Here is a 24281-nt window from a genome sequence, read left to right on the forward strand (position 1 = left end):
CGAATAAGAAAATTCTTTGAAATTTGCATTACTACTAAGAATGTAGACAGACAGACAGACAGACAGACAGACAGATACTTTATTTATCCCGAGGGAAATTCAAGTTGTTTTTTCAAATGAAAAAACTATTAACAGAGTCATTGCTGTTAATAATTTAACCAATAAGAAATATATTAACTGATAACACAGCCGAAGGACATGTAAGTCAGAAAAAGTTTTGTAGATTAGCTGTAGCACCTGGTTTTTCCACCAGATGGAGCCTTTAACTGTTTAACACTGTAGTGAAGAGAGGATCCGGTCACTTGGACTATGGCTAGTTCACGTATGCAGCAGAGAACATTGTGGGGATTTAGCTAGCAATGGCCACCATGACAAAGCTGTCTGTGGCAGTTAATGACTTCTGCCCAGAACTCACATATTTAAGACAAATGGGAAGCTACTAGGACATAGGTCCAATGGCAAATATCATGTTTCCTTGGTGAAAAATAGCTCTATCAGGATATGGAATTGTGTCCAGTATGCTTAATTTGTTTTAAACATTAACTAATAAGTATTGATTAATTATTGATAATGCTGTTTCATATTCGCATCCTTGCACAGATCTTAATACCCACATTGTCTCATTGGAAATTACTGTGACATGCTGGTGGCAATAGCTGATCAATGTACTGTTTGGTAGCAGAGCAAAGTGTAAAATCAATGCTTTAATATCATATAAGCTCATATAAGCAGCGCAGCATGAGACTGTATCGATAGATTTACTTATTTGTTTGTCTTTTCAGGTGCATTTAGCAAAGCCTGCATTTGCTGTCCTGTCATTGTACCTAGCATGTGTGCGCCTTTGGAGAGGGAGGGTGGGCTGAGCAGAGAGGACATTATGAAGATGGACGACGCTGTCACAGTGGGATGGTGTTTGTCGCAATGCAAGCATTTTCTTCTACTCTATTATCATTATCATGGCTGATGTTATTGTTACAATAGCCATTTCAGGAAGTGGTTGAGCTGCTGAGGCCGAAAGGCAGAAAAAGCTAAATGGAAAACACAGATATTGGAATTCAAGGAGTGAATATTTGTTGTATAATATCTACATTTACAGATAATTGGGAGCATACAATATGACTGCTATGCGTTATGAAATCTTTACGGCTACGTGTGTGGCCACAATATGGGAGCAAACAGCAACAAAAGAAAGTACTCGCAGGTTGATTCATTGTTCCTTTAGGACATTTGTATGGTTAATGGTCTAACTATGCTGCAAAACCGAGCATGAAGGAAGGTTAGGGCTCAGCGAACGATTTTAACTTTTATGAGCCTTGACACACAAACTGGCCATAATCAAAATTCAGCAGCCACAGCATCAGATCAATGCTGCAGAAATCCAAATTAGTCAAAACGGTACAAGTTAGCAATGCCACCGCAGCTCTGGCTTCACGCTTCCATTGACAGGCCACTCGTGTTAATGCTGTTTCCTCGTTTCTTTACCCCCACACGTCCCCTCTCCTCTTTCTCACATGGTTGTCCTTTAGGATGCTGGAGCAGGTGTGATAAATGCTGCCGTTTAAATCAAAGCACTCCCCTCTCCCTGCTCACTCCTCTGGGGAGAAAGAGGATGCCTCCATGCAGATTGATATCGGGAGGCCCAGCCATATCCTGCAAGGCCTGACTGATGGTCTGTCTGGATAAAAAATGAACTTTATACCCACCACACGAGCTATGATTCATGTGCCTCCCCTCCCCCTTCCACATATACCTTCACTACACGCTCTCTGGAAACACTATAGTACATCATGCAGTGCTGCACTGCCTGCCTATGTCCAGAAAATACCAATGAAGCATTTGCACATCAAAATCGCAGTGTTTTCCTTCATTTAATGAGATAAATTTTAAAAAATCAAACATTCTTCTAGTCTTTTTCCTGCTGCTTTTTATCAATATTTAGCTGCACACTGCTGCAAAAATAAATATACGTTGGAATCTTATCCCTTGAGTCCTGTTTGGCAGAGATTTTCTTGTTTGACCACTGGTTCTGTTTGGTCCTTCTGCCCTTCCATACCATCATGAGTGACAGGCAGGCAGAAGCCCCTGGGTCACATTAGTCACAGCTAGCATTCTGTTCTTCTTCTTCTTTGCTGCGCTAAAAAAACATGGTGAAGCATTGCACTTTCCGCTCCAAAAGTGAGTAGGTAGTGTGGGAGGTGGCGGTGCAAAAGAAGAACACAGCCTTGCTTGAGGTTTTCCAATTAATTCGCCGTCTGAAGGCAAAACAATATTTGCAGAGGGATAATTGCGAATAAATTATCTGTAACGTCTCACTTGAACCACTAAAAGAAGACAAGTCGAGCCTAATGGCATCACGTCTCACACGAGACAAAATGTTTTGACACAGCGTCACAAATTTTACCGCGGTCATTTAGGCCTTTATATTGTCTGCTACGACCGAAACAGCTCAGCGGTCGAGTCCTCCTCTTTGGGGAGGAGCTGAACTGAATCATAAAAGCTTTTTTTTTTTCTTCCTGGAGAGGTGTCAATGTCGACGGAATAGCATTTCCATAATTGCACCCTATAAAAGTGTCGGGTGACTGACGGTTAAGGCTAATGAGAGAGTGGAAAAGGACAGTGAGGTGACATCCCATAATTATCACCTCAAATCTAAAACTCAGAAGAAGAAGAAAAAGTAAAAAAAAAAACAAAGGAAGGAAAACATCAATATGATATGTATAGGTGTTTTTTCTATAGCTGTTTGACAGAGATGTTACAGTGATGAGAAAAACTCATTGACAGGCACAGTTTGAAACAAAGAAAGTTCCTCTCATTTGCTGGTTTGTGGTGATTATTTACAGGAACTGCACTTCCAAAGATGGAAAAAAACTGACTTATAACATCTAAAGGTGCATTTCTATGGGGACTGAGTGGCACCTTTCATTGCCATTTTGATGCACCTCTACAACACAGTCAGTCCCAAGGGCGCGATAAAAGACCGGCACGTAAACCTTTTGATGAAATTGAAATCCTTGGCGGCTCAGGAAATACAACCCCAGCACTATATGAAACTTGCCCCATTTGTCATTGATCAAAAGGTATTAAAACTATAATAAAGATCCGTTAGCGGCTGATTAAAGGTCACATGAAGCTAACAGAGATTGAATAACAATCAAAAAAAAAATAAAACTGCAAAAATCAATAGCGCAAATATTGGTCCTTTCGTTTGAGCAACTGTAACGATGATTAAAGAGCTTTCATTGGAGTGCAGTCGTGGGATTTGTTTCGGGTCCAATCATGAAATGAGTAATGTTGTCAATTAATTTTTGTAATTGGTGAAAATAAGAGGAAAAAAAAAATTCTGGCTTTATCGCATGACAAAATTCAAAGAAAAATAGCAGAATTTAGACAAAAGATGCTTCTAAGATACTCGCACAGCACTAGAAATACTGTGTTACTGTCTATTTCTATACACTGCATTTACTGGCTCTCTCCGTCCCTGACATGCAGCACTCCAGCTGGTCATTGATTGGGATTTTAACTGCGGGAACAAAAAAGACAATGATTGAGGTACTTACCCTAATGACACCTCTGTTCCTGCAGTGTTCTTTTGTGTGACTTGATTGAACGGGCAGAGGGTGTAAATATACCTGTAAAAGAAAAAAAAGAAAAAATTCATGCAGCCGGGCAGGAAAATAAGTGGTTTAACCTACGATGGTTTTAAATCTTTCTCAGGTTGTTTCTTTTCACAGGTTTCTTTGCCTTTTTCTAAGCCTTTAATTGAAACTTAAGAGTGCTGGAACCTGGGAAATTATTTATTTTTTTCTGAAAATCAAATTTAAAATTTCCCTATGAAAAATGTTATGTATTGATATTAAACCTTCACAAATCTGTATTTTAATAATTGACAATACATTACATGATTACATCTAATGTGAATGTAGCAAATTTGGCTAATTGTTGTGGCTTCAAGGCCAACAGCGACACAGTTTTGGCAATTGTCAGTGCTCTAATGGGTATCATTTCCAAGTATTAGCAAAACAAACTTTGATAAACTAACTTTTGGTTACAACAACCAACAGACTAATGACTATAGTGGAGTAATTAGCAGCAAAAGAGCAGCTAGCTAATTCTGTCATGGGTCGATGAAGAATAAAACAGAGCTAAAAGGAGAGTAAATGTTTTGCCCAACTATGAATTAGTTACAGGCAACGATTATTCATACAGTCTAAACAACTTCATAATGTACTACTGTTTCAATGTGGCAGGACATTGGGACATAAAATTAGCATATTTACAACCACTGCTTAAATCAGGTAGAATTTGCTGATATAGTTTGGTAACTTTGCCCCAAAATAAAGATTAAAAAGCAGTATAACTGGCAGGATATATTACATTATGCATGCACACAGTTTCAAAACAATCATGCAACAAAACAATTTGATAAATATTTCCTAGTTTACTGATCAGATGGCTGACTTTTTTATATGTCATCCAGCTGCAATCTTTGGAGTCACAAAATTCTCCCATAGATTTTAATTCAGCATTCTTGTTCAGCCCATATTATTGGCCAAAGCAAGGGGCTTATAGATCGAGTCTTAAATCCCCCTTATTGTTAACAGATGCCGTTATTTATTTCTAATACGGCCCATATTTACAAGCTAAAACCTGGATGGTTACGATTGTCAGGCTACCACAGGCAGTGGATGCTACTGCCAAGGAAAACACAAAGAAGTCTAGCACTTGAGGCTAACGTTAGCTACCTGATTGTTGAAATCTCATTGCTAGTTCCCACTGAAGAAAAAACAATCCATGTTGACTTCTTTTTCCCAATTGTTTTCTCATCCAGACATGTTTAGCCTTCTGATTTTGTTATTTTTTATCATTAGCACTTGGGGATGTTATTGATAAAGCATTAATCAATCAGTCCAATTGAGTCTTATAGTCTCTTTGTGGTTTTTCTGTCTCTATTAAACTGTTTTAATGCCGCTTTGTTGTTGTTTTGTGTCTGTTGTAGTTAGGGCTAGGGATGCTGATGACTGTTAATCAGTTAATTGCCAGTAACAATTCAATGTAATTAAAAGAATATTAAACAATAAGGCAAAAGATGAAGGTAAAGCATGTTAGAAACTATATTGTAGATTAACTGTAGTACCTGGTTGTGTCACCAGGTGGATCCTCTTGCTGTTTTTTGAGATAAAAGACTGCAGCTTGTTTGCTGTCTTTTATAGTTTAGCAATCAGAGGACGGGATTGCTCACTACAGTATTGTGGGGGTTTAACTAGCAATGAGGACCATGACCAAGAATTCTGTGGTGGTTAATGGATTCTGTCCAGTGCTTGTATATTAATATAAGTCAAATTCTACCGCTGCGGCAGTTCTGTGGCCAAGTTGCAGAATCTGTGATGAATATTAAGTGTCTGTGGTTAAAACCGCTTTCATCGGCACATGGGAAAACAACCACTTCAAGATAACGATTAATTGATTACTCGTTGATGAGGAAAATTAGTTATTAGCTTTACAGCAAGTCGTTGCTCCAAAATTTGGTTCCCCTTGAGCTCACGTGAGGTGGCTTACTGCTCACTCTAGTACAATAATCCTGATAGTAGCCAGAAATATAATTGTAACTGTCAGATTCAGTATTGGCCCAAAAAGTCTACTATCAGCTATGCTTCATGCAAAACACAACATGTAGTGAAGGCAGCAAAAATCAAGTAGAAAAAAAGCAATGTTGATATTGTATGAAGGAGAATTACTGAGCAAGTAGACTTTTTCTGAGCTCAATGGCTACCTACTGGGACAAAAGACTGACAAGGAGCGACCAGTTAGCCTGCCACCCACAGCTCTTTTACTAAGGCAAAGAGAAGTCTAGAGGAGTTAGCAATTAGCAGTGACAATCACTAATGCACTTGCTGGGGACAGTGCTGCAGAGTGGAGGCAGGATCACAAGCTCTAGTAACAAACTGATCAAAGACCTGGATGGCGAAACCGACAGGGGGAAAAGGAAGCTGGGCTTGCCTTTTTTTTCCTTGACATTTGAACCATTACACTGACTGTTACAGAAGAGCAGAAGCTGCCCAGACAGCTACAACCAGAGAACGAGATAGAACGAGAGGAAGGGGGAGGAAAAAAATGGCTACAGCGAAAGTAGACGTGGGCCGGGAAGTACGGGGGGGGATCAAAAGCTGTATGAGGGAAAAGCAAGATGAAAGAAAAGAAAATGATGAACATCAGAGACAGAGGGGATAGCGGGAGAGGTAAGTGATTGGCTGCGGAGTTCTTTTCGCTCTTGTTTGCGCTTGTTTGCGGAATGAATTTAATGCTTCTCATCTTGGAGACTTTCATTTTGCCATTTATCCTTTCATGTCTACTGTATATTTCAGCGAGTATGCCCCTTCCCACATTCAGCAGATATAAGGGAAAGGGAAAAAAAAGTAACAGAGGGATCTTTTTTTGACTGCAGACTAAGCAGTACAGCTCAGAGGAGGAATAAATGGATGATTCCTACTGATTTAGTAGAACACCTACTTTTTTTTCTCTGTTGGAGGTTGACATTTAAGTTTTTTTGTTATTGTTGCTCTTGGAAATTTCCTAACAATTTTGCAAACAGAAAAGTTTGCATCAATTCTCCTCAGCTCCACCTTCAATAAATTCCACTCAAGGCTCCAGACTAACTTTACACATCAGTGCCTGAGCAAATAATTTAGCTGCACCCACAGTTTTAATAAAATAAGTGTATGAAGAGACACACTGTGATTGCTTGGAGGTTATTCTGACAATAACAAATGATGAAAAACCACCACTTGAGTTCCTCTCAGACCTGAGAAAAGGGCTGAGAATGTGCTCATACAACCATAGTGGTGGATTTCATTCATTCATTTTACTTATTTAAAACCCTGGAGAACATATTGTGGGTTTATTACTGACTGGTCAAGAGAGCAGTCATAATTACTGGGGGCTACTGGCCGACTCCTCCCAGATACAACAATCTGCTGACCCCCAACGCTCTCCTGAAAACCTCGAAAGTGACCCGACACCCAATGCAATTTTGCTCAGACACAGCTGGCATATCAAGTGACATACCGCTGCAAGTTAGCAAATGCAAGCAAACACCACTAAAAGAATGGACTAAGACCATGTAAAAGACATTAAAACATCCAAAAAGACCCACTTTGGATTCATATTTGTGTTACGGAATCAACAAATATCAGTACTATATGCAATACATAGCTTGTACACAAAATATCAGTGGAATCAACCGCAGCAACTTGCAAAGCAGACGGTTGCCCGTCAGCAATGTAATGAAGGATGCTTGTGGGGAAAAATAATAGACCCTACAATTTGCAAATGTATCCTAAATGTCTCACATGCATCTAGGTGGAGTGCACAGAGAAGCTTCTAGTCTCCCCTCAGGCTCACCAGTGCAACCAATGAAAATGTTTAATTGCACTTGACAGATTTGAAATGACAAACCTACCTACATTACTCTGGAGAAGCCAACCCTCTCTTTCTTATCCACTGGATTCACAATTTTCACTTAGAAATTTAATAAGTATAATAGGTACCAGCTCGCTCTGTTTCTCCAGGATGGGGTCAGAAAATTAAAAATATGCCTATATTAAAAGATTATTTTTCTAGCTATATTTGGAGAGCCATTTTCAAGTCCAGAACTCTACAATTTATCACTTTTGTTTTTTCTTGATTGATTTTTTTTATACAAAAAAAGTAATGCACATGTTGTTTTGTATTATTGTGACATGCAGCTACATATGGTTCAGAAAATATCAATAGTTGACTTCTGCATTATCTATTTTTATGTTAATGAGCTTAAAGATGCAACTTTTTTGCCGATTCTGAGTCAATGATATGATAAGAAGTTACAACAGTGAAAATTTTTGACTTTTATCTTGTATAGTTAGTGAGATATTGTTGTTCAAACAGCTTCAAATTTCAACGTGCGAAAAAATGTGCAAAAGGTAGGTTGACTGGCAGTTAAAAAAAATAATCACAGACTGTAAGAAAAGGTATGGTAATACCATCAAACATCATCACCAAAACACTGGAGCCCCTCACGTCTATGTTCATAGTCCATTTTTGTACACCCTCTAACCAAACAACGGCAAAAAATCATCACCCAACACCACTCTGATGAAACACACAAGGAGACCACACAGAAACAACATTACAACCTAACAACAATCAACTACTGACAACTACCTCCAACTGAATGTGGACAAAACAAAAGATCTGGCCATTCACCTATGAAACGCTTCCCACCCTATACTGAACCAGGCCTCCATCCACGTACAGTCAGTGAAACAGGTCAGCAGCTTCACATACACAGTTGATAAATCAAGTGTTGGTGAAAACTGCCATCCAGAAACAGCAAAGGCTCCATGTAATAACCAAACTGAGAGCTCCGTCTGTTGCCACCCACCTTCTGCTGTTGCTTTGTAAAAGCATAATTCCACCCATCCTGTTGTACTGTCTCCCCTGTTTTTGTTTTTTGTTTTTCACAATGCTAACCATCTCCAACGAAAACAAACTCACCAAGATCACACACTGCCTCCAAAATCCTCAGCCTCCCAACTCCCACTGCCAGATCAGCCGAACATCTTACAGTAGAGAAAATTTAAGAAGTGTCTGGTCTTGAACCAGCGACCTGCAGCTCCATAGGCAAATCCTTAACTCACTGAGCTACAGATCAGATAAAAAAAAATAATTTCGTCGTCCCTTTGGCATCGTAGTTTCCAAGTGACCACATGGGCAGAGCCAAGGTAGAGTCTGGGTGGAGTCAGGGCGGAGAGTAGGTGGGGAGGTGGGTGGTGGCCTCCCCCCTCTACTCCCCCGCCTCCCACCACCACCCACCACACCTTCCCCCGCCTGATGAGTTCTTCGAGTCTCGACAGGTTTTCCCGAGTTTCTTGAGTTTCCAGGTCGGAGGCAGAACAAGTTGTCATGAAGAGATGTTGAAGTCGGCCAGGATGGACTGACTTTTTACAGCGACTAGAAGGAAGACCACTAGAAGAGCAGGTCTTTAACCACCATCCATAAAATCCATGGAGTCGCTCCAGAGAAATGAAAGGAGGTCAATTTTTATCAACCTCCATCCATATGTTCAACTTCATATCTTTACTTGGAGATTTTTAGCACCACAAACCTTTAGTATCACACTTTATTATCCTTTATTAGAACTTTAATGGAATCCACCAGCAGATTTAGTTTTTGTTGACAAACTTTATTCTTGTCATTGTGGGACTGCAGTATTTAAAACTGTTCCTTCTATTTGACCTCATGTTTATTAGTTTTAGTGGAGAAAGTTATTTTAGTTGTCGATTAGTCTCTTAAAAACCAAATAATAAATTGGATTAGTCAAGAGGTTTAAATTTCTTACGTTGTCATATTTTAAATATGACAAAAAATATAAAAATAAAGTGCCTTGAGACAATTTGACCTGTAATTGGTGTTATATATATAAAATTGAATTAAAATTGTATGTATCTTGTACTGTTGGAGTAATTCAGCCATATATGTTGGAAAACACATTTTCTTTGTCTATTAATCTGTTGATTGTTTTCTCCACTAATTCATTTCTTGTTTTGGTTTATAAAATGTCAAACCCAAATATATTCAGTTTACTGTCATAAAAACCAAAAAGATTTACATTCATGATGCAGGAATCAGGCAGTTTTCCACTTTTTTATCTTAGTTTAGTCAGAAAGATAGTTAATAATGTGTGAATTGTTGCAGCTTGTGAGCCGTAAAAGGTTTTAATCTTTGGGTCCGAGTGTCAAAAAAACATTTAGAAACCAACATCAACAAAACACTCAACAAAGATTTGAACATCATTTGCATGACAATGTCAAATTGAAGGACATTTATTTCCAACGTAAATGTGTGCTATTCATCCTCTGGAGCTTTCTCTTCACATCGTCTTCCACCTGGACTGGTTTGGTCGGGAGCATGTGCAACAAACATTTGAAAAACTGCACTTTAACATCAATGAATGACACTGAAGTTTAATCTCTACATAAATGAGACTGAGTCTGGAAGTGCTGCTCTGTCATTAACTCCTAAGTTTAGGGAAAGTTCAAACAAAAGAGGACAGTTCAGATAAGACTCGAGAATGAGCTTATTTTGAACAAACATCTCAGACTTTCTGAGCTTCAGCACCTCTAGCAAGATATTTTAACAACAAGCAACTCAAGAGATCCAGAAGTTGGAGAGAGTTAGCTTTAGCTGAGCCAAAGAACATGTGGGACGCTAACCTAGCAAACATTTCAGACTTTTCTCTGTGAATTCTGAGAAATAATTTCCTATTTAATGACAGAGCTACACATCTTAACTCAGTCTCATTAAAACAGATTCTAATTCAGTGTCATCCATCCATATTAAAGTGCAGTTACCCAAAATGTTTGTTGCATGAGCTCCAACAAAACCTGTCCAGGTAGAAGGCCACTTTGACAAACAGGAAGTGGAAGATTCCAAGCAGATTTATAGAAGGGGGAACCAGACTGTACTAAGTGTGGTCGAGTATAGAGGGATGTTTTGTGGGTTTTTAAGGCTGATAATGATTATTAGTGAGACATTTGGAGTAGATATTCATTTGCAGTAAATGAAAGTATTTAAAATCTTGGAGTTAAACTTAGAAGAACACAAACTTGAACAGAAAACATTGTTGATACATTTTTGTTTTGTTTACAGATGTTAAGTTAAAGGAGTTTTATTCGTGACGTATAACCAATCAAATCACTCCAGAAGACAGAGCGACCACAGGTAGATAAAGGTTCAGAGCCAAAGTAGCACCATTTTTAAATGTATTTATTACCGTAAATCAGTAAAAAATAAAATACTGATAATCAGTAAATCAGTCAGCCCACAATTACTACAATTCTACAGTTGATGTCTCTTTCCTTTGACTTGTTATTTGTACAATATACGATGTATATGATGGCATTTTTTCATACCAAAGGCTATACTATGATGTTTTCTAAGAGACATATGATGCTACTCTGTTTGTTCTGGCTCTGGGCCACTGCACTCCTCCTCTGAGCACGCAGCTCAAAGGGGCGTGTCCTATCTACTCATTCATATCTATGACAACAACGATGGCTGCACATAAGGACGCCTGACGTTGATTAGCTGCGTAAATACCATTATATACAGTTTATGGTAAATACGTATGTGAATCACATCATTGGCTGCAGCAGCCAGTCACTGGTCACTCACTGACTCACACTGAAAAATAGCACAGAATGAATTGTTACGTGTTTATTTTATTTACAATTTAGGTTGGATTTTTTTTTTGTGCGCAGCGCAGATTTTCTGTGCGTGGAGACCGTGTCAGCAGTGCGCAATTGCGCACGTGCACAGCTTAGAGGGAACAGTGGTCTGCAGCTACCACAAAGAGAAGAAACAACACTTTTTATAGTGGAAGAGCCACAGTTTCCAAAACCAGACAAAGAGCAGGACAGGTAATTTAAGGAGCATGCTCATTGTTGTCCTCAACATTCATGTGTTTGTGCACGAGGATCGGAATGCCAAGTCACATTTCTACTGTAATGTCCTCAAGTGTCAACATTTGGCACAAACAACCTGAATTGTGGCATGTTGTATGACCGGTCACAGCATGGTGATTGTACACTGTTTATAAAGCTGCTAATAACTGTCACACCCCAACAACGCTTCTCATTAGATTTGGCCTCCTGTCACTTATTCCTCTTCTGTGAAATTAAATTCAATTCATTTTGACACAGTTTTGGAGATTCAGCACTCGTAGAAGGCACTTGAAATGTTTACACAAAACGAGGGTTACAGGAATTGCAGAATAGTTGTATCACTGCACATGGCGATTACTTTGATGGGATAACATCCATCTTTAAATCAGATGTGTTTTTTGAGTGATAAAAATAGAGCCTTTGTGTTTAGCTTAACTTTGTGTTAGCATGCTAACATTAAGCATTATGTATGTAAAACAGCATGCTAGCTTGCTGATGCTGCCCTTAGCATGGCTGTACACTCTTCTATTCAGGATACAAGATCTAAGAACCAGTTCAAGGCTTTAGCACAGCTGATCTAGACTCCATCAAGGATATCTTCAGCTCCAACATCATGACAATTTAACACACACCAATGGAGACATCATCATATCTGCTCCATAGAACTGAAAACACAATTTTCTGACATTCACAACAATTTCTGGTTCTAAAGTGGAACCGAATGCCAAATAAAACAATGCAATATGTGCCAAACAGCCCCCAGTGCAAAATAAATGAATAACAAAATAAATAAAAGTGAAATCCCTCTCGACACTGGCTTTATTGTTCCTTATACAAGCCACCAGATTCATTAAGTTTGTAAAGCAGGTGTTTCAGCAACAACAAACATCCTCATCTGAGCCCAGTAACAGATGGCACCTGATAGACACCGGCACAGCGAGTGGAGGACGGGGGGGAAGGAAAAAGGGGTAACGCAATGAAAAAGCTATCAAATGAGTCCCAAAAGGGAGTACCCCCGTACGTCTGTACATCTCTTCCCTCTCTCCATCATTCTGCCTCATTGCCTCAAGGCGAAACCATCCATCCCTGCCCACTTTTGCTGACACCAACGCCATCACTGCACAAAAAAAAAAAAAAAAAAAAAAAAAAAAGCGAGGCTATTTGTGTTTGGGGGCGCTGTGATGTGACCTTGGACGCTCGCCTCCATGTGGCAGCTTATGAGAAAACAAAAGCAGGCAAAGTAACACAGAAAATGCAGGGGGGAAAAGTTAGAAATGCCCAACATGCCGACTGAGGTGCAGGTTGATTAGCTGGCTGTCTTCACATTCTGCCATCTGTGTTACATAAATGTGAAACGGCAGAAAAGGTCAAACATTTACACAAACTGTCCCCGGCTATCCTTCAGAGACCGAGCACAGCGAAGGAGGAAATATGGGCTAAGATGGACAGGTGGTGACAAAAGGCTCCGAGCAGAAGAGAGTGACAGCAGTGGAAATGCAAGAACTGAGAAGCAGCCGTGAGAACAAAAGACAAAAGACGGAAGGGAAGGGCAAGATGGGAGGATGAAAAGGAATAAAAGTGCACAAAAATAAGAGCAAGTGGGAGGGAATCTGCTGGTGACGCTGTGCATCTGAATCACCGACTGTACGGCCGAATATGACAGATGATGACGTGCAACAAGAGGGACACTGGGCGGAAGATGCAAAGAATAAGAAGCTGATTGAACCTTTGATGATAATTAAAAGTAGCAGATCAAAACTGACAACGCCGATCCTCCCGTTTAGGCCCTGAACTCCACACTGCATTCGATCTGTCACCGTCTGACAATGCAGCTCTGACACCGGCTATAATAAGTTGTTGTTCCAGGGGCCTGAAGGTACACAGTTAGAGAACAAATATCTCAGATGCAACCTCGTAGCCCCCGAGGTGGCATTTCACGCTTCACCGACCAGCAGCAGGCTCAGTTTGCCCAGAAACCTGCTGATTTCTGGAGCAAAGATAGTTCTGAATACGTCCTAAATTTCAGGTAGCAAAATTAAAGCTTAATACTTGAACACGAAGCTCATTGTAGTCTTAGAGGACAAAAACATTAGCTTGGGGAAATAACAGTGAAAATCTGAGATATAGTTGTTTAAACATCCCCAAATTTTAATGTGCAAGAAATGGGTACATTTCACAGATACATTTTAAATATCAATCAATCAATGGAGCAGGAGGAACCTGATGATTTAGATGGAATAACCAAATACTGTCTGCATTTAATTTGTTGTCTGATAATGGAACAGAAGTCCTTGGTTGAACTCAAACCATGTCAGCTCTGCTCGACTATTTTTTCACATTCCCACACAGATAAGTTGGTAATTACATTTATAACACACAAGAATCATTAAAAAAACTACGAAAAAAAGAGCAACGCTGTTAGAAAACTGAATCAGCCTCCAACAATCAGATGTTAATTACACCTCTGACACAATCCCTTGACTAGTTTTCAGTCGGGCTACCTGGGAAGGAAAGAAAAAAGGAGAAAACGAAGCATATTTTCTCCTCAGTCCACTGAGATCCAGTCAAGACAGAAGGAGAGAAACAGCAATTAAGCATTTCTCCCGGTGGGCTGCTGTGTGGGTGGAGTTCACTGGAGGTGATGCTGAAGCTGCAGCGGCATCAACACGGGCTTCAGGTATCACCGTCAGCTGCACGCCGGAGGTCGGAGGTGTTACAGCGACATGAAGTGACGCCGTTAATTGTTTATTAGCAAACTTTAAGGCAAACCGGCGGCATTCAGCTCGATACCATGCAGCCACCCGAGGTCAAGAATGTGTTTCAATCACTGTGTTTACGTTGCATAACAGGTCGTACTCCAGGTAGCTGTGTTTATTTGAGTCATCCTCGTGCTTGCTGATGATATTTTAAGATTTTTTTAATTATTTTGTCATCAATAAATGAGAAAGAAGAAAAATACTTTTGCTGCTTTGCTGTATGCGATGTTGATAATATCGTTACTGAGGTTCAACAACAGTGACATGAAATATAGTGCATAAAAAGCTTCTATTGTTGAGCAGTGAGAGATAAAAAAAAATAATAGAAAAATTAATTGCTTTTGCACCTTTTTCAGCAGACACACAAATACAGCTGCTGACAGTCACACTTATACAAAGGGAAAAACACTGGTAGCAGCAGTTCAACTAACATCTTTCTAGTTCTGTTATTCACTGTATATGTGAAGGTTGCTCTATATATGATATATATGTTTTCATTTTGGAACAACAAATAAATATCCAACCAAATTCAGGACAGATTCTGTGAAATGTTCAGATTGTGCAAACAAAACATGCATTTGTCACCAATGGCCATGGACTTAGAGAAATAGTTTGAGTTTTGGGTACATTTTTCCGACACTTTGATGGGCAGATCGATACCATTTGAACACCAACTAGTAAAGATAAATATGAGGCTACAACAATCAGCCAGTTAGCACAGCATAGCACAAAAGTGGACACGGAGTCTATGTTTAACACTTAAGCTAATAAGATGATGCTGATTCTTTATTAAACTATCAGTGAGAAAATGGATGTTCCCAAAAATGTTTCATTATTGCTTTAAGGGCAACTCACAGGTAGAGTGCCAAATATTTATTCAGTAGCTTTTCTGCTCATAAGTTCATTCACTCTACAATGTAGGAGCAGTTAGGAAACAGATATTTAGAATCACATTCACATAATTGAATGTTTCGACAGAAATAGACATTTTGCCTGATACAGACACCCAATATGTGTTTGTCTCCTCAGCCTGAATCAATAGTGAATCTTCTGACCTGCTGTAAAGGCAGGGGATTTGTCTGACACCTATCCATCCTTTAATCAGCAGCTCCTGCTTTAAGATCCTGTGTCAACAAGTCGACATCTTGCTGAAGTGTCTTAGCTGGAGGTTAAGGCTGCAGCAGCACCTTCGTCACTCAGCTGGACCCAAAAACACAACTCTATAGGTGACTGTGATGCTAAACTACACTATAAAGAGCACAGGAACACACCAAAAACAAATGAAACACCTCCAGCCCTGACAGTAAAAACCTGCTCTGTACACTGTGTACCTTTTTAAACACAGCGGATAAGAATAAAATGGGCACCTGGAAAATGGCATTCCCTGGACTACACTCGGATAAGTGCTGATGAGGTGAGTTTTCTTCCTGTTTGAGTCTAACTTAGAAAAATGCAGAGCCAGTAGTGCTACAACATATTTATTGTGCTTGTTTGTGGCTGTTTCTTTTCTAATTCTGCTGGCGTTTCACTAGTTGAGATAGCAATGATTTTCTTGCACTCTACAGTGAATCAATATAACTAAAAATCAGAGGAGCATTTATGTCAACCAGCTACAGCATTGAAATCACTGACAGGTGATACTGATCATATCAATTTCATGAAATAATAAGAATAAGAAAAAATAAAAAAAATTTGCTGCTCAAATTTCTGGAAAGAAGTTCTCTTTACTGTAGGGGTTGTGATGTACCTTTCCCCTTAAAATACCTCAAAAGCTGGATTCAAGTCAGGCGACATACTTGGCAAGGTTTTGACTTTTTTCTTCTTTAAAAACTCTTTGCTTTGGATGGTTCTCCTTCTAGAATATTCCTCCTCTGCCAAACGTCTGCAGACTGGGAACTATCTTGTCAACCAGTATTTTGGTTCATCCACAGACGTTCATCTACAAATGTTATCTCCCCTCATGCATATCATCACACCTCCACCTATATGTTTCACTGTCAGGACTATGCATTCACTGTGGTTGTCCTGGACAGGTTCATACCAAACATGCTGGACTCCATCTGAGAAAATGTCCCTCTGAAATTTATCTTGATCTTCATCTGATCAAAGAATGTGCTCCCAACATTTATCAGGCTTCTTCTTCAGCAAAGTTTCATCTGGAAGTTTTGCATCAAAGAGCACTTTTTTTAAAAAAAATCTTATCCATAGAGGATGATTTTATGAAGTGTTCCTTACACTGTCTGAGGTTTACTGAAACTCTGATTTCCACTACAACCCCTGTTCCAAGTCTTAAGCAGCTGCTATCTGTTTTTTGCAGCTAGACTGTGAAAGTAGGGCACTGTCCGTGGAGACATTTTAGAAAGACGACCGCTGCAGCTCTGATCAGTGGTACTATAGTTCCTTCTATATCAGATGATTACTGCTGCAGCTGTCAGTCACTGATGTTAAAATGATCTTCCTGGATGCTTTTCTGTCATTGTGAAGTCTCACAATTGGATTTTTCAGTTTCAGTTCTTTTCAATGTGGAGCCATGATGCAGACATGCAGACAAAGGCCATAGGTCCAAAACTGAGAAGGTTTTGCTGTTCAGAGCGCATTTTAGAACCTTATTCAAGCAGATAGATAGATAGATGGATGGATAGATGGATGGATGGATGGATGGATGGATGGATGGATGGATGGATGGATGGATGGATGGATGGATGGATGGATGGATGGATGGATGGATAGATAGATAGATAGATAGATAGATAGATAGATAGATAGATAGATAGATAGATAGATAGATAGATAGATAGATAGATAGATAGATACCACAGGTGTATTCATTTTTGTTGCACTGAGTTTCTACTTTCTGCACTTTTAATGTAATCTTTCTAAAGTGTTAATTTTTGCTTTACTGTCCATTTGAAAAAAAAATAATGCAAGTACTAAGAGGTGATACAATCTGAAACCATTTGCATTTAATTGATAATTCACAGGACTGTACTGATGTTCTGTCTGTAGATGTGGCTTCTGAGGAAACATATACAGAAATGAGCATTAATTTATTTGAATTTTTATTTATGTTTTTAAAGCTGTAATGAATTGAAATCATGTTGTTCAGACAGATAGATTAAAAGCAGAGTCTTTAAATAACATTGGCACAAAGGCAAATGCAGCAGCGTATTGAATACAGTATGCGAGATCAGTACCTATAGAGTAACTCAATACATACATATACAAGCATTTAACTAAACACTTAAGTGGTACTTGTGTAACACTGTAAAATTAATAATTAAACCCGACAAATAACTGAATTATCACTGACTTGTAACTGGTTCACTGCACCGTTATACTTGCCTTGGCTGTACTGGTGTAACAGTATTTGTAAGTATTACTTATGTAAGAAGTGAAAGCCTGCTCTTATCTTAAAAGCAATTTCCTTGTCTTACTACAGTGGTTGTTTTCCCAGGACACCATCTAATATAGGAGCACCTACTGTAAGAGATGAAGGTGGGAGAGAGGCCATTTGATTTATGTCTTGGTGGTGGAAAAGTTCTGCAGTGTTTGGGTGTCGAGTAAAAGTTTTAAAATACAGCCATGATCCGAATTTCATTTTGGTGTGGTCGTCTCATCAGCTCTCAAGTGCAATTATGGAATCAAATTTCAATACTGCTGCTAATATTAAGAGGACTGTTCAAATTCCATTTCCAAGGCTCATATAGTTTCAAAAAGAGCAGTCGGTGAAGCATCTTTATCTTTAATGCTGACAGCCAAAAGACCCATCCTTCTAGAGTCACTTTTAAAAGGAGACATGCTCAAAGTACATTTTCTAAAATCATATTACGTTTTGCTTTTGAGAAACAACATGAAGAGGGAAGGTGAACGCATAGCAGAGACCTCTTTCCAACCTGAACTGCACAGAGAAAAAAAATAGAGTGAAAAAACCTCTTTCCCTCAAATGATGAATTAATTTAAATGCAAAAAACAGGAAACAATACAAGCCAAAACGTGAAGCCAATTTAGATTTTAGAGCCATCACTAAGACCAATGAGGCAAACAGCCTCTGGTAGGTCATTTAAAGCTACATTCTCCCTCCATCTCTCCAGATGGAACATTATTACTGCTGCCATTTTCCTCAGAAACATACTTGAAGGTTGAGACATGATGGCAATAAGGGACAACAGAAAAATGTATTTTTCCAAATGCACAAATAAAGGATCGACTGAATGGAATTATAGCATCATGGTGCATGTACATACACCAGTGTTTATAAAAGCATTTTGTATGTGGGTGCATATACGTATATATACATACAGTTGTGAACAACAGTTTACATACTAATGTGAGGACCAAGTATATCCTGGCAGTCTTGACTTTCTAATGACTCCTATAACTCTTATTGAAACATAACAACATCTGCTGGGTCAAAAATACACATACAGCAATGCTAATATTTGGTTAAATTTTTGTCATTTTTATCCCAATTAGGCACTTTTGGTAGCCACAAGCGTCTGGTTGTATCTTTGAACACGTCTCTTGACAGAATTGGTGCAGTTAAACTAAAGATGTTATTTTTCTGACACATACTTGTTTCTTCATCACAGTCCACAGGTTCTTGATGAGGTTTATTTAAGTCCTTAATTTTAGCCTGATTTAACCATTTCTTTACCATTTTTGAGGTGTGTTTGGCATCGTCTTGTTGAAACACTCAGCTGTGTCCAAGATCAACCTTCTGTCTGATGATTTTAGTTTTTCCTGAAGAATGTGGAGGTAATCCTCCTTCTTCAGTATTCCATTTACTTTGTGTAAAGCACCAGTTCCACTGAGAGCAAAACAGCCCCAGAGCATAATACTGCCACCACCGTGCTTGACGGTAGGTTTGGTGTTCTTGGGGTTAAAGGCCTCATTTTCTCTCCTCCAAACATATTTCTGTGACTTTCTTGACCTGTTCAACTCAGTGATTTACTTCTTCTGATCTGTACTGTGCTTCTCAGACTTTCTTAGCATGTTGTTTGAGGCAGTCTAATGAGTGAATCAAATGGACCCTGTTTAAATTGTGTCAAAGGAGTCAGCAGCTGCAGTCGAAGAAAAGGCTAAGAATATTAGATCACCACAACTTTCTACATCATCAAAGCTCATAATTATGGTCCGAGCACCAACGGCGGAAGACCCTATTGAATAATTGTAAATTATTTTCCCATTTTTTGAAAGTCAAATTTGGTAGCCGAAAAATATGTGAAAATGCGTGAAACTTTTCACACAAATATATATTTGGGGATATATTTGTATATTTTTTGATTGAACAAATTTGTCATATTTCGAGAACACCTAGGATTGTTTTTTGGGACAAAGATGCAAAGATGTGTTGAAATGATTCCATCATAGAAACTTAAGAGTTATATGAGTCATTGGAGACTCAACACTGCCATGAAAAACACAGTCTTCACAAGTGTGTTCATTATTATTATTATGTTTTTACATAAACAGTAAATGTAAAGCATCCTGTGTAGGTGTAGAGCAAGTCGGCTCAAAATAAAATGATTTTATTTTTCCTCCTCAAAGCTACAAAAAAAAGGTTCTTAACAATAAAACGTGTTAGGCAATCTACTTCAACATAACTTAAGGTGATAATTAGAGTTCCCACATTACAAGTGAAAATAAGAACGGAGCCAATGAACAGAGGCTTTGAAACATCTGCTCCCACAACACTCCAACTCGCTTCAAGTCAAGCCTACTTTCTGCACATTAAGGTCTATGTTTAAGAGATGCGCTGAAAACAACAGGGCCATACTTTAGCCTCTCATGTGATCCATTAAATATGGTTTAATAATACAATGTAAAGAATGCAACAAAAAGTAGGTGGAGATTTCCTAAATTAGAAACTAGGAGAAGAATACAGCATAATGGGGATGGGGATATTTGTCACGTTGTGGATCTTTTTGCAGTATTTTCTTTTTACCATGTGGACAAAAAGATGTGCACTCCAGTCAAGGAAAGGAAAATAAAAATATTACGTAATTATAAACATAGCAAATAAATTATTTTGATTGTGATTGTTTGAATTGGAGATCATACAAAATGGAGGAAACCTCAAGCCGAACCGAACGCCCTCTGTAGAATGTTTCTGGATGAATACATGCAATAAAATTTTTTATAGCTATCTATTTTAATACTGGATAAATGTGAAAAAAGACTGTGAATGTTCTCAGCAGCTGAAACAGACTGTGGGAGATCACGGGTTGATAAAGATTCGGTCAGTACCCATTGTCTCGATATAGTACTTTTGGTTGAAAGGTGATGAAAGAAAACCATAATGACTTCTATTCTTATTCCTCAGTATAATTCCGGTCTCCATAGTTTCATTTTAGCAGCTGATATTTGAAAGAGAGTCATTTGAAATGAAACATTTACAGCTGATTACAATCTTATTTTCTGTCTCTTTGTGCTCAACAGTTGAACAAAACAAAAACGTGTCTCACTCAGGGTGAGAAGTTGAGATTTGCTTGCTCTGGCTGTTAAATATCACCCTCAATTATAGGTGTTTTGGTGTTTTAAATTCGTATCCGTTTCGATAATTTGCTCTAATTTTTTTTCACACCATCGCCCCTTTCTGAAATGCATATTAAATGGGTCAAATGCACTAAAGTCTTGGCCCCATTTCCAGGCAGAAAGCGATCGGGGTAACAGGGTTAGTGGATCACAACCATTGCAGCTAATACAACAACTCCTGTGTAAATGCAGAGTTAAGTATTTAAATAGTGTGCAGAAGGACTTTAAACAACTGTCTGATGTACACTTCAACACTGCGACAGGTTGTGCAGGCTGTAATATATCCTCCTTTTCATATTGGTAATGATGATTCTCATGTAATTTTCAGTAAATGTGAAAAAATACAAAATTTAACGTCCATTTTTTGGGTTAAAAAAATGCATTCCAATGTTTTTATGCAGCTTTTATGAGGCTTTGGCTTGTTTTTGTTACCACACCTGCACAGCAGCACAACAAGAGAAGAACATCCAGGGGAAATATGTGCTAAAAAGGCAAACTTTGAAAGATCCATCACTGTCACTTATACTGAAATCGCATTAGAAAAAGAACTCTGAGTGGCTGGTATGAACAAGAGGAGTGATTATAAAACCTATTTCTACACTCAAATTGGGCACCTGATCATTGTTTTTTTAATACAAGACCGTGCTGCTGTTTGCTTCTCATAAACTGAAACCTTTGACTCAAACGTCTGTATGCATGTTCTAGTTTGAGTCATGTCATAATGTTGTGGAGCTGTACGACTACGATAGAAACAGCTCATCCCAACACATCATCTGCAAGAAAAATATTTGTGTAGGTTGGCAATTACACTTTAACTGAAGTTCTTACAGTCGGCGAATTAGATCATATTAGATTTGATTAGAAGCGATAAACTCGGCTGATCTCGCTAGGAGGTTCAGGTTGCCACAGCAGGAACTGTAAATGAGACACAGCATGAAAATAAATATAAGATGAACACCATAACAGACGGATTGTAATTTTTATACACTTTTGGGTTTTTATTGATTTTTATTTTATGCTCAGTTCTCCCCTGGGCCTCTCTGTTAAACCTATCAAAGATTTTATTGGATGTTTCGGTTTGAGCCAGAGAGCTGCTGCTTTGTTTTTCAGTCTTTGCACCAGTTTCTAGCCCTGTAGTAAATGCCTTATTTACAAAAAACTTGGATTTTTATGCAAAACTAAACGAGAGGAGGCTGCCAGGCCATTCCTTAAAGCGCCTCGTTGTACAAATACTACACTGTTAAGTTGTAAGTTCGTGGTTTCCTTCGCACTGATGAAATTAAGCTTGTGTTTGGGTGTCATTTTGGAAGGCCTGTGCAGCAGCAAGCACAGGTGGAAAAGCACAAACAAAGTAGGATAAGAAAAACGACAACAAAGATGATTAACTTGGATCTAAATCAGATCGACTTCAAAACTAGAAGTCCTGGTGTGCTGCAACAAGCCGGGACTAATAATAATGAAAAAAAAACTCTAAAAAGTTGATCCTGACTGCTTCAACACAACCAACCCACAGATACTTTGCTAACTGGCCACTTCGCCAGCCTTAAAGTTGGCAATAAAACAAAGACTGATGAGACGCAAGGATTTTTATGACCCCACCACATGCACCCGCTGCCAGCTCACAGGTCTGCTGGACCAACGGAAGAGTCTCGCTGCTTCAGATGGCCTCCCCTGCTGTGGACTGGGCAGAGCCTCCACGTGTGCTCGGTTTCTTACAGGAAGAGACCAGCGTCCTGACAGCCAAAGGCTCTGTTGAGTCACAATTAAGTGAGCGAGGGAGGCAGTGATTCAACAGGAAGATAAACTGACTCTGTTCCTCAGTACGGCCTCTGGGAAACATTAGGAGGACCACGTCTTCTTGGAGCTCACAGTACTATCTTCAGTTGGAGATGTAGACTCCTAGACATCTGATGAACCTAAATATCCTCAACTAGTATCCACTAAAAGCTCCAATAGTTGTTCATCTGAGTTCATCTGTCTGCTGTTTGGTACTGAACAAGTGGTGAAGCTACAGTCAGGTGTCACTAAATACCTCCGTCTGCTAATGAGAACAAAGAGACCAAACCAAAAAAAGTGAAGCTGCAAAGTGGAAAACTAAAACAAGGAGATGAAGGTCTACACCAGCAAGTCTTGGGATCCATGCCGAATACAAAATCAGTTGTTTATAGATTCCATATAGTTCCCCTTTCCAGCAAATTATTGAAAGTCTGCCATGTCTCCAGAATGTGTTTTTCAATTTTCAGCTAAAAGTATCACAAAAATGGTTCATTTCAGCATAACTGTATAACTCCTGGTTCAGTTCTGTTCTACATCGACTGTTTCAGTGGTTGTAGCTTCGCAGTTGAGCTACTGCCGCCTCCGCTTGCTTCAGGAAAAAGACTCTCTCTGTCTCTGTGATTGACAACGCAAAACAAAATGGTTGACTGTATGGCAGCTAACTCAGACAGGAGTTAGTTGTATCCATTTTATATGGAAATATCGCCAACTTCACAGCACAGCCACTGTTTCCAACTCATGTGTTTGGTTGCGATTATAAAATCAATCCTTTAATGATGCCAAAAAGCAGTTTAGAAATAACTCTGTAGTGACTGCTGGTTAATTTGCAGTCTGAATGGGCCATTTTTCATTCCATTCAGTCCTTGTTTACTGTTTCCGCCATCTCTGAACGTGTCTCAGTGCTACAAAGGATTTTTTCACTGCTATGGTGACATCACTATCAATGATGAATTTAATCCACTGCGTGTTCAGTTCCTCAGATGCTGGGAGTACATGAAGACTCTTGTGTTCATTCTTGCAAAACATTTGGTGAACTTTGCTCATGGCTTAAATATTTTAGAGCTAGCATACGCAGCTCCAGAAAGTAAATAAACCTGGTGGAGGCAGCTGCTCATTCTGAATTGTTCAGCTGGAAGCAGTGAAAGGGCAGGATTATGCTAATTTCTAGTTCAACAACTACTGGTTCCTTAGCTGGTGTTTCTGTAAAATTCTTAATAGCTTGTAAATCTAGGAGCCTATTGTGTTGTGGAATGGCAGAAGTAAATGTCTTCATAGCTTAACAGCTTTTATTTTACACCTCCAAGTTTATAAGAACCACAGAACACAATAAAAATGGATTTTCACCATGTGGGACCTTGAAAATAAAATAATAATAAAAAAAAAACATTTATAGCCACACTTAAACTAATTGAATTGATTTAAAATGATTGCTTTTTCCTCCAACATGCAAAGCAGCAATGTATCACTATGTGAAATATTCCTTTACTTTTGGAAACTTATTGTTCTGATGTATATTTCTGGTCCTTTCAGTTCAATAAAAACAATAAGCTTTAAAACCCGACATGATTACAACTAATTTGACACTACACTCTGCTTATCTTAAAGCAGATGAATGCAATCTTCCTGCCTCCACTGTTGTTGACAGCTGACCAAACATGACCTTTTGAAGTTAATTAATTGCACCAGCGGCTCACTAAGAACAAGGTTAAATTTCATGCTTTAATTTAACAACAGTGTC

At 38.9% G+C, this 24281-nt stretch overlaps 1 protein-coding gene across 4 annotated transcripts in view; it reads right to left on the reverse strand.

Moving 5' to 3' along the window:
* LOC111587744 (glucosidase 2 subunit beta-like) overlaps positions 1 to 24281 on the reverse strand; it is a 185823-nt gene that overhangs the window by 32890 nt on the left and 128652 nt on the right. For all 4 annotated transcript variants that reach the window (XM_023297827.3, XM_035942738.2, XM_055007483.1 and 1 more), the window contains exon 13: positions 3558 to 3629. In XM_023297827.3, the coding sequence (XP_023153595.2) occupies positions 3558 to 3629 (72 nt within the window). The remainder of the gene's footprint in view (positions 1 to 3557; positions 3630 to 24281) is intronic.

This window comes from Amphiprion ocellaris, chromosome 23 (genome assembly GCF_022539595.1).
Source record: "Amphiprion ocellaris isolate individual 3 ecotype Okinawa chromosome 23, ASM2253959v1, whole genome shotgun sequence".
In the NCBI taxonomy this organism is placed as follows: Eukaryota; Metazoa; Chordata; class Actinopteri; family Pomacentridae; genus Amphiprion; species Amphiprion ocellaris.